This window comes from Rhipicephalus sanguineus, chromosome 2, assembly GCF_013339695.2.
Source record: "Rhipicephalus sanguineus isolate Rsan-2018 chromosome 2, BIME_Rsan_1.4, whole genome shotgun sequence".
NCBI classification, from domain to species: Eukaryota; Metazoa; Arthropoda; class Arachnida; order Ixodida; family Ixodidae; genus Rhipicephalus; species Rhipicephalus sanguineus.
Window position 1 is genome coordinate 144941025 of NC_051177.1, and position 12003 is coordinate 144953027.

The following is a 12003-nucleotide window of genomic DNA, read 5'->3' on the forward strand; positions in this document are numbered from 1 at the left end:
CACGGAGTCTGCCACTACGTCGGGCCTCATTTTCATACTGTAGTTTTGGTGTGCAAAACAGCGCAATTTATTTTTATTATTTACTATGCCTCATATATACTGTCCGTGCGCTGCTCCGTGGTTCGTATTTCACCTCTTGGCTTTCAAGTGATCGTGGCCTGTACATCACGTGTCCCGTATACGTTTTATGACTTAAAAATTATCACTTGACAGACTCCCCCCGCCCTCTTATTTTTTCCTTCCTCCATATCCGCATGCACGTATGCCGAGTTCCATGGGTTGTTGGTGCTGTATGCGCACTGGTATTGTGGGACACAGCTTTATTAGGTGCAAAAAAGAGTCACACCGATTGTAACATTCCGCATGAAAAAAGGAAAAAAGAATAATATGTATGAGCGCTGAAGTACGGAACACGGCGAAATGATAGTGCAGAGGGCCTCATTTTAATATTCTAGTTTTGGCGCGCAAGACAGCGCAATTAATTTTTATTATTTACTATGCCTCATATACTGTCCGTGCGCTGCTCCGTAGACGACGTGTATAGCAAGCCACGGCTGCATCGTGCTGCGTCAGTAGTCGCGGTTGTCTTCACGCAGCGTCGCCGAAGCGCTGGCCCGCGCCGTGCACCGCGTACAAAAGCCGGTGGCAGTGGGGCGGTACCTGAGCTCGAACGAAGCACTGCATACCTGCGCAATGAAAGTTCAAACGAGTCTGCAAAGCAGCCTCAACCCCAAGTATAACCGCCTCTGGTATTTCGCATTATCACTACCGCGGCCATGTTTGCGCCAAGTTTACTGCCAGTCCTTAGGTTAGCCTGACAGCTAGCGATCCTATTAACGATATAGTGATCGACCAACGGAGCACTTCCCAGCGATTAGATTTGGGTGTGTACGTCTCCAGATCGGCCCACTGCAGTCTGGCAATTATATCTCTCTCATTTGTATGCGAATTGATTTGTTTAGCTACATGGTCAGTTTCTTGCTTGGGCAGCTGGCTTTCTGTAGGCTGAGTGTCAGTTTGCAGCTGCGGGGGTCGGAACCGGTGCAAAATATACTGGCAGGCTGTTTAACCGAAAAAAGCCAGCAGTAGCAGTGGCCGTAACGCACGATGCGCAACAAATCGTTTCAGTTTTATATAACGTAATTCAATTCACCCGCGGTTACTGTTTCATACCACTGACAGCAAACTGAGCCCTTTTTCTATGACCAGGAGTTAAGATTGAGCGAGCGTCGAGCACAAGTATAAAACCGAAGCACTAAGGCGGCGAGTGAGTGTGCACGCGTAGTAAAAATCACGCCCAAACGTGCGACTGCGCTGCCCCTCTTATCGCTAAAATTTCAAATAGCAAAACTTTGAACCTTCCGCCTAATTTTTTCGGAATAATATATCTCTCGGAATTTTGGCCATTCTTATTATTGATTGTTACTTTTCATGTTCATGCCACTTCATGACAATAGATATGAACTATTCTCTCTATTTTCAGTGATTTGTATAATAATTTTTGTATTACTTGACGCCATGTTAAACTTGTAAAGTGTATTCTGTATTTTGCATTCATGATTGTCCGCCATCCTCCTGCATTGCAAATTTGTAACGGGGTCGGGACCTCGTCAAGCTCTCGAGCTTTTAGTCCTGTACTCCTCCTATTGAAAGGAAATAAATAAATTGATTGATTGATTGATTGATTGATTGATTGATTGATTGATTGATTGATTGATTGATTGATTGATTGATTGATTGATTGATTGATTGATTGATTGATTGAAAAAAGTTCTGGTACACATTTCCGGATGAATCGAAATGAACGCGAGTGATACCCGTTGAGTGTATTACGACCACCTGAAATAAATGAATATGATGGCAAGGAAAACTTATGAAAGCGCACTTGATATCGAAAATCGGTTGTCACAACAATATTGTTCAACTATAGGACTTTTGCAGGTTTAAACAATCGACATTTTGCAGCAAGATGTAGCATTAATTAAACAATTCATTTAGCCGCATCTCATGTCACATTACCTACTATTTTAGTGTGAGCCGTATTATACGGATCCTAACATCCGCAGACAAACTATGTTTATCTGCATTAGCTCGTAAGCATTACGGAGAATAATTCTTTCGGATCTTGCAATTCCAACACCAGCGCAACTGTGGAATGCTCCTTCGCTGAACAAGTGTTCAGCGTCCTGCAGTGCATCTGCAATTTAAAAACTGCGACATATATAATACAGGCGCGGTTAAATTACAGTTTGTCAAAACATAGGATAACAAATCGGTTACGGGAGCACAAACAGAGCGTTGCTCGACACAGAGATAGGCACCTGTACACACAACGCAATGACTATGGTTGTTCACCTGTTTATTCAAAATATATCATAATTAGCCGCCACAAAGATAAGTGCACTCGGTGAAGTTATCGAAGCAAAGACCATAATCATAGAAGGGGCGAAATGTGTCAGCTCACGATCGACAGTGTTGTCAGAAAAAGAAATAATGCTCCTGAATTCGTCAGTGCGCTGAAATTGTCACGTGGCCATAAAAGCGATGTATATATGTAGGGCAGTTTTTCAATAAAATCCAGTTGCTAGAGCGCTTCCGTCTGTGTGGCTTCCTTTATTCCGTGTCCACTAGCGCTACCCTTCCAAGTATGTCAATACTGTACATAAAGTATTTCCTTCCATGAACTTGTCCTTCTAACTGCTCCGAGCACGATGCCCACACGTGTTCGCACCGGCTACGCAATCCCAGTTCCAACAGGGCATAGCTGCTGCTAGTATGCTGCGAGTTCCAGTCTCCCCGTGACGTCATACTATGTTTTCACGTCATTGGGAAACTGCCCATTCGTTATCGAAACCAAAACCGTTTTTTGTTAAGTTAACGGCATTAAAAATATATTCGATGCATCGTTAAGCACCCCTACACTCTTTTTTAGGGTTCTCGACACCAGTGTTTTTATTTAGAGCAACAATCCGAAAATATTTAATATTCGCGTCACTACTCTTTGAACCTTTCACGCTCATTTCGAGGAGCCACAAGTTCCCACAGTGCAGCAACAAGATGCGGCCACGTCCACTGGTGTAGCCAGTGCCCTTCCGAAAATTTCTTTCTGCCATGGGATAAACAGAGCACAAAATTGCACTCGACCACACTTGCCTGCCCGGGCCCCACTTTGGATCAAGGACGTTCCCGCACCAAAATAAATTTCTGCCTACGTCACTGACCGCGTCCATGTAAACGCCGGCTAACTCAAAGCCCGACCTTACGTCTGTTATATAGCATTAATTAAACGCGAAGCAATTCTCTCGCGTAGGGGAGCCCAAAAGCGGTTCAGAAAAAAGTAAGACCTGAAAGCAAAGACAAGCCCCTGTGTTTCTTCCAAACCGCTTTTGCACTTCCCATTGCAAAATGTCCAACCAACTATAGCCCAACAGCTCACTATCTTGAAGCTATTCTCGAACTAAGGGTATGTGGCTGAAAACATTCGAGCAACGCTCTCGCGCGGACAGAAGGCGATCCCAAACAGCGCCGACGATGTACCGAGGAGACGGCACTTTTCTGGTGATATAAGCGTGCAACGATATATGCCATCGGCACTGCATTAAGACAAAGCTGGAAGTGAACTCAATTGTTGCAATGCAGCGAAAGTAGTTCAGCGCCAGCGCGTGCAGCCAAATCGAAGAGACCAACGATATTTTTTTGCGATTATACGGGCACTCAAGGCGTATATCTGCCGCCGCCGTCATGTCCCGTATAAAAGTCCAAATCGATGACATCGTCCCGCATATTCTATTTGCGCGTGAAAGCTTGCGAAGGGGCGCTGCTCAAGCAGAGATGAAGCGCGCCGAGCGAAGGAACGTGAAGGGGTGCTGGTTAGGACAGCCGGGCGAGCAACAGGGCGCTCTGTCTACAGAGATCAGTAGAGGACTCATAGCTGCGTTCGTGCTTTACTCTCACCGCTCACTTCGCGATGAAGCACGAAAAAAGACGGCCACGGAAACCGCTTCGCTCACTGGAGCGGCCGTATTCCCTTACGCCAGAGTTTTGTAGATTTACGTCAGATTGGATCCGTGGGAACCACGCGCGCCGGCTATCTCGAGATAGCGCTGCGTGCTGCGCAGTGGAGGTACGCGTGCCCCACCTGCGCGGTTTAAAAGCCTGCGCGCTGCCTCGGGGAGAGGTATACCTTGGCTGCCGAGAAGGATAGACGCTGCAACCCGCGCTGGGCGATTGCTGCTGCCCGAGATCATTGACTCCGCCCCCCTGTCCCTGGGCCGACCTTTCCGTATGAGCCGTAGTTTTAAATAAATTGCCGTTGCTTGTGATTTGAAGCCTCCGTCGTCCTTGCTTTGACTATACACGGATGGGACGCTGCAAACCCCACAGATCCTAAAGGTGCTTCCAGATAGCCTTACTTCGTATAAGGCTATGCTAGTAGTGAACTTTAGGTGATCTTTCTTTTTTTGCTGGAACCGGCACGTGCTGCTAAAAGGATACAAATGTATCGGGGTCCCGCAAGGCTATAGCATTCCGTTTGCTGTATCATTATCACCATTTATGTTGTAAGTTATACGAGATGACTAAGCGTTGCTTTCTACCCGCCAGTGGTGTATATTTGGCCCATGCAGTCGAAGGCACAGATTCCAATATTTCCTGATGCCAGTGCAGTTCGCGGATTTCAGTGATCGTCGATCACTTCAAGTTGCTGAAGTTGAAAGTGCGCACGTTACGTAGATTGTCATAAAAACCAGTGAATCATAAGAATCAGTGCAACTAGTGGAACCAGTTTCATAAAAACCAGCAAAACATACGAAAAAAAGGGTATCTTTGCATCACCGGAGCAAGCTATTGGGACAAGCTCGAAACGTCGGGCTGGGACTGCACATCTTATTGATGAAAAGTCCTCTGTTCATTTGGGAGGTATACACGCCACGAGTGTGCATCTTGTTTAACAAAGTGACTGTCACCTCTTCGGTCCGTAGAGTGTGCTCCACCTCGAACTCCTCACGGAGAGGCGCCATTTTGGGAGGGCTGTTGAGCCGCTGGAACGAATATCGCAGGGCCTCGCAGAGCCAGAAGAGGCAAGCAAACGTGTAGCCGGGTCGCTCGTCGGCGTTCGCAACTCCCAACCGGTTGTAGTAGATACTGCACAGGATAGCGAAGAACGCTTTGAAAGAGCTCACGCGGCGATTTCGTGCATTTCGTGTGAAAAACGTGGCACCTACATGATTATTGGTCAAAGGCATACTAAATTTAAAGACGATGTCAGTTTAGCGCGATAAATTATTCAGTAAGAGCTCGATTGTCGCCAATTTTCTGATCATAGGTTCGCCATTAGAAGAGAAAAACGAAGGTGAAAGTTGCTTATTCGAATTTCACGCCGGAGCCTCCGCACTTGATTGTCAGCGTGACGTCATGAATTTCAAATCATTCTTTCCGTATTTTGTCCAGCTTGGCCCCATAAAGTTCCCTTAAACCTGGTATATTATTTATTTATTCATTTACTTTAACCTCATGGTTCGAACATTACTGTGCGGAGGGGCATGTTATAGATCAAATAAGGAACAGAACACAAGAAAAGAACAATTCAAGCAGGAAAACATGAACATTCTGGAGATTCATACAAACCTGATGAATTATAGAACATGTCAAGAGCAAAGAATGTAACGATAACAGCAATAAATGTAACAATATAAATTCATGTTGAAAAAGAATAAAAAACAACAAATGAAATACAATACGAAAAGCTCATGTCAAGCAATGCCAAACATGATATTAAAAAAACTCTTAAAGCCTCATGTATCTGTGACAGCAGTAGCTGATTGTGGATTCCATTAGGAGGTGGCCCTAGGTGCGTGCGAGTAGGTTGCGGTTCAGCAGCGAGGAGCATGACCTTTTTGTGGGCGGTCACAAGAGGGGATGTTCACTACAAGTTCATTTCATTTTTGCCGACTATGCAGGGCTTGTTTCAGAAGGACCAGAGAGACCGCAGAACCGATACGTCTTCGGTTTATTGTTGTCAGAACGAGCATAAAAAAATAATAAGAATGTAGAGCGTGCCCCTGGCCACCTCTTCCTCCTCGTCAACAGCTCCACCTTCAATCTGTTTTCTACATATTCCCGCCGGCCAGATTCAACCGATGCAGCCTTCGAGCGAATACAACAGCTGAATCGGTCTCTTGACCAGTTTTCCTTCAGATGTCCGAAGCAAACATGTCCTCACTAGTCCATCCTTGCCTGGGAAAATCTTTTCAACCTTACAGAGTTTCCACTGCGTCCTTTTACGCGCTTCTCCAAGCAGAAGCACATCTCCTTCTTGTATAGCTGTGTGACCAGCCGTTTTTCTGCTAGCACACTTCAGCTCCCTTAAATACTCTTGTTTCCATCTGATCCACCATGTCATTATTGCCTCTTTTCTTCTACTCCAGTAATTCAGCAAACTGTTTTCACCAGGTTTGTCGTATTCTTGCTTGTTAATTACTTGCTTGCCTCCTATAACATCCGCCGGTGTAATGGGTTGTGGCTCGTTGGGATCGTCATACACGTAGGTAAGAGGCCGGTTGTTAATTACTCCTTCTGCCTCAACAACCACAGTCCGTAGTTCTTCTTCATCCAGAAGTCGAGCTCCTATAGCTTTTGTCATTGACGTTTTAAAGCTTCTGATGAGTCTTTCATAAAATCTTCCCCACCATGGAGCTAACTCTGCAATGAACTTCCATTTTACTTGCAAGTTGCTGGTATACTGTTGCACCCTTTCGTCTTCCATCTTTAATATTTTGTTTATCTCTTTTTCGGATTTCTTGAAGGCTCTTGCATTGTCACTATAAATTGTTGTACACAATCCTCTTCTAGCTACGAATCTTCTGAACGCTTGTATAAACGCTTCCGATGACATCTTCTTGACCAACTCTAGTTGTACAGCTCTTGTTACTGCACACGTAAATATCACAATGTAGAACTTCGTAATTTTGCTGCCTTTCTCCTCTCGAGCATTTAGTGGTCCAGCGAAGTCCACACCAACTATGTCGAATGGTCTCGTCTTCGTTATCCTATCAGCTGGAAGTGGTGCCGTTTCTTGCGTCATTGGGCGTGAATTAAACTTCCTACACGTGATGCATTTCTTTATAATGTATTTTACCATCTGGCGGCCCCGAACAATCCAAAACTTTGTCCTTAAGTGTGTCAATGTTGATGCAACGCCACCGTGCATGGTAACGTGATGCGCATGCAGTACTAATAGTTCTGACAAGCGACTTTCCCTTGGCAAAACAATGGGATGCTTTTCATCAAAGCTTAAATCACTCCATTGAAGCCTCCCTTTCACTCTTAAGACACCTTGATTGTCTTCGAAGATGTCCGTGCTGTACAATTTCATTGTGCCATTTATTCGTGTCACTTCGTTTTGTAACGTCTTCTGCTCCTGCTTTAACAGCAACAGTTCTGCCTTGTCCAATTCTTCTCCTGTTAGCGAACCTGCTTTCGCATCTCTTCTTAGGTTTCCAATGTATCGCATCACCCACGCTGTAACTCGCAATGTTTTTTTTTATACGATCCGAACCTGTTGGCATCGATTATTTTTCCTTGACTCGTTGTGGTAGTTAGGCTTGTCACGATCTCTTCGTCGTGTTCGTTGTCATCATTGTCCGATTCTAGCATGATGTCATAATCAGGCCTTTGTTTTTCGTTCCTGATCCACGTGGGGCCTTTCCACCATAATTCACTGTTCAGTAAATGTTGCATCTTCACGCCCCTCGTCATCAAGTCCGCAGGATTTTCATCACTTTTAACATAACCCCATTGACTATTTTTAGACTTGTTCTTGATTTCTGTTGCGCGGTTGCGAACAAACACATCTTTCGTCTTGCTTGACTTGATCCAGCAAAGCACAATTTGAGAGTCAGTCCAGAATCTCACGCTTCTTGCTTTCCTGATGAAATTCTCAGTTATATGACTGGCCAATCGAACTGATACTGTGGCGGCCAACAACTCCATTCTTGCCAGTGTAATCTTTTTGATTGGAGCGACTCTACCTTTTGCCATGAGTAAACTGGCCTCATTGCTGCCATCTGAGTATTCTGTTACGAGATATGCTGCTGCTCCGTATGCCATTGGGCTTGCATCTGAGAAAACGTGTACAGTTGATGCTTTCACCTCAGCTTGCTTGTTGTAGTCATAGCATCTGGTAATAGTGAAGTTATCCAGATGCTGAAGCTCCTCTGCCCAATCCTTCCACGCTGATCGGTTCTGGCTCGGTAACGGGTCGTCCCATTTTAGGTTTTCTATCCAAATCTTCTGCATCAACATCTTTGCTCTAACAGAAAATGGTGTCAAAAAACCTAAAGGGTCGTATAGCTTTGCCGTAGCTTGCAAAACCTGACGTTTTGAAAGATGTCTTGTATCCATGTCCTGTCGCCACGTAGTGTCTGGGAAGCTCAGCAGGTCGTCGACAAAATTCCATTTCAATCCCAAAACCTTGATTTGTCCTTCTTTTCTGATTCTTCTATCTAAATCTTCTCCTTCTTCGTCAAATAGATTTCGTAGTTTGGCGTCATTTGAAGTCCATTTCCTTAAATTCATTCCTGCACCACGAAAAATGTATCTTGCTACTTTGTACAGTTTAGCAGCTGTCGAGTAATCATCGGCTCCTAGTAAGACGTCGTCGACGTATATTCCTTTTCGGAGTTGCGCCACAACTGCGTGATGCTTTTCTTCGAAGTCATCCAAGTGTCGATGAATTGTGGCCGCTAGAAGAAAGCTACTTGGTGTAGTGCCGAAAGTTACTCTCGTCATCCTCCATGTTCTTACTCCGGGCTTGGCATAGCTTCGCTGGGTATTTCTTCCCACCACAGAAATCTCAGTGCGTCTCGGTCATTTTCTTGTATTGCTATTTGCAGGAACGCTTTTTCCACGTCTGCTGACATGACAATCCTGTGTTGTCGAAAGTTCATCAGCAAACTTGTGATATCGGGGTTAAGGTTTGGCCCATTTTCCAGGTTGTCATTCAGTGATTCCCCTGGGTTTTGACTTGACGATGCGTCAAATACGATCCGTATCTTTGTCGGCGTTCTTTCTTTCTTGATCACAGCCTGATGGGGCATATAATAGACAAATTTGTTCCGTACGTCTGTTCCGGCAGGTTCTTCGACGTTTTCTGCTATTTCTTTCTCGAAGTATTCTCGAATAGCTTTGTCGTAGGCTTGAAGGTCATCGCGATTTTTCCATAATTTCTTTGTCACCTGCATAAGCCTCTTCTCTGCAACTGCCTTGTTGTCACATAAGGGTCATTCCACGCCAAACGTCCCAGACATTGCGCTCGACCCTCTCCAATTGTATTGCAAAAAATTGTGGACGTTCATTTCAGTGCACTATTTGCCCTCGGAAAGTATTTTTTGGAAAAAAAATTTTTCTTGTCTGTTACAGTGATTTGAATTTTGCCGTAGTGGGTGAAACATAGGTTGCGAAAAAATACTCTAAAAAATACAATACTTTACGGAACGCCTTAAATATCTGCTGTTTACTTGGAAAGGAATGGCACTATCTTATTATCACCCATTGACGACCACTACTTTGTCTGACGATGTGCTTTGTGGTGTAGCAATGCTGCAATTCTGCGCCCATTTTGACTATTTTTTAAAAATTCTACGAATATTACAGTCAAAATAGGACTATATCTCATGGCTGGATAGTTGGCAGTAAGCGTGTCAAAAAAGTATTGAAGTCGATGACCGAACAGTTTCGAAGGGGAAGGGGCGCAAACATTGAAAAATGTGTGAAACGCTCCACGTTCAGGCACATGTAGAGTGGTCATGCAGTCCAAGTAAAAATGCACGCTTGGTCTCGTTCGCAAGAGTGAACAAAGGAGATTTATTTGTGTAAGTTTCATCGGAGTGTTTTTTGTTTTTGGCGAGAAACAAAAATTTATGTTGAGCGTTCGCGGCGTGCCTGGGCGCGGGCCCGTAAGTCCGCTTCACTGCGCCGCCACTATTACTTGGGGCAACGGAAGTATGCAGCGCCCACGCGGGTGGCACGATCGTGTGCTGCTGTCAGTTTTCACGTTGCTGAAAACTTGCAAACAGTGTATATGGCTGGCAGAATGTTTCGGAAGGGCACTAAAGGCTGCTGGTTAGTAGTCGGAGCAGAGCACGATTTCATTGCCACGTCACTGCATGCACACGTACGACAGGCGCAGAGCTTGGGTTGTGTTTTCGATCTCTGCGGAGGTTGCAGTTCTTACTTCCGTTGCCGACGTATGGTATTCACCACTTGAAATGCCTGTGTTGCTGAGTAGGTGGTGAGCCCGACATTAAGAGTGATCAGGGATGATGGCAAGAAAAGGTTAAACGTGAGCGTACCTTTGAGGGAGATTGTAGACTCAAACCTTGCTGAGAGCTCAACTTTCTGCCACGCTGCAAGCGATGCTTTCATCTTAGTAATCGCCTTGCGATTGCTAAACGAAGGCGATAGACATTTAAAAGGACGAAGCCGCCTTAAAGGCGGCTTCGTCCTTTTGTATGTTTATCGCTTTCGGTTTCCGTTGTAGCGTGTATCCGAAACATATCCCCTAGGATGGCTGGGGCCCATACTGCGCCGCTATTGGCCGGAGATGGTCACGTGACCTACACGCACTTCTGGGATTTTTTTTGTTTTTTTGTTTGTTTTACGTTAACATGGCGGCGTCCATAAGCGAAGCCGCGCGGCCGCGCCCGCTGTAGAGATGACGCCGATATGTTTGGGCTTTTGGGACGGCGGCGTTTATGTCCGCTGTCGGCGGGCGTGGAAGACGCGGCACTTGTACGCCTTCGGATGTTAGCTGTTTTGAGGTAAGTAGTTGTCTTACCTGTGGTATTTACGCTGCGGTCTTCTGTTCCGCGCGTAATCTACATGTGTTTCAAAGTTGCAGTCTTTTGTGACGGGGTGCTGCTTCTTGCTATACCGCACGTTCACCCAAGAGTCCTTTGCCATCTTTTTCTTATGACGCGATGCACCGCCTTCCAGCTTTCGCGCTGTATAGTACCACTGCTTATGAAACGCATAGTAGCGGTTGGAGCCTTGGCGTTCTCTAGATACAAGTATACTCATTTAGGAAGGACACTGAAATGCGCATAGCGGGTGCTCCCCCCCTCCCTTTTTTTTTTAACACAGACTAGTGGGTGCTGTCAACATTTAGCAGTAAAAAATACACGGTGAAGATAAATCGTCTTTCGAAAATAGTAACTTAGCCTGTCCGATTATCTCTTCGCCAATCCGTAAAATTTCAAAGCCTTTGATCACTCTATCACATTAAAAGTAGGGAGCGCAGTTCTTCTCATAGACTGATGGTTAAACTAACGTCCAAAAACGTTTTGTGCTGTTTTGAAAAATTGAAATAAGAAGCAGTAAACGGTACATGCCAGCTTCAATGCATATCTCTGTCATGTTGAATCAGACATGCAGTGCAAGTAGTAGTGTCCACTGTTGCCCATGCAACATGAATATTGAGAAGAAGAAAAAAGTGTATTATTGTGAAACAAAAGTTGGTTATTGAATTCAAAAACATAATTGGACAGTACAGACACGCATGATATTTGCAGACACAGTTATTAGAAATATTGTACACATTCCTTTTATTACTGTCACTGAACATATTACACATGAGTGCTGCTGATACAGATATGAGAAATGAACTGCAAATATGTTTTGTATGAAAAAAAGAACTGCGAGGAAGCATAGTGAAATGACAGACAGTATGAAAAGACAAAGACAAAAGGAGGCAGACATGTGCACTCATAAAAAAAAAGAAACGCTCTATATTTCATGCACTTCTGAAAATGAAATAATTTGCGAGTCAGTGAACACGTCTGTCTCCTTCTGTCTGTGCCATTTCGCGCCGTTTATCATTTCGCTGTGCTTCAAAACCAACCATCCCACAAACAAGCATTAACTGCAGGAAGCTTTCCTAGACTGTGACATGTTTTGAAAGAAATGACTGTGAGAGAAGAGTACTTCACAGTGCATGTTATCCAAGAC

General features: G+C 44.8%; 1 protein-coding gene across 1 annotated transcript in view; it reads right to left on the minus strand.

Annotated features, from left to right (window-relative positions):
• Nucleotides 1-569: 569 nt before the first annotated feature.
• Nucleotides 570-12003, minus strand: part of LOC119381943 (uncharacterized) — a 49707-nt gene continuing 38273 nt past the window's right edge. Inside the window, exons 4-5 of the mRNA XM_049412946.1 lie at nt 4965-5142; nt 570-686 (exon numbers count right to left, since the gene is read on the minus strand). Of these exons, the coding sequence (XP_049268903.1) occupies nt 570-686; nt 4965-5142 (295 nt within the window). The remainder of the gene's footprint in view (nt 687-4964; nt 5143-12003) is intronic.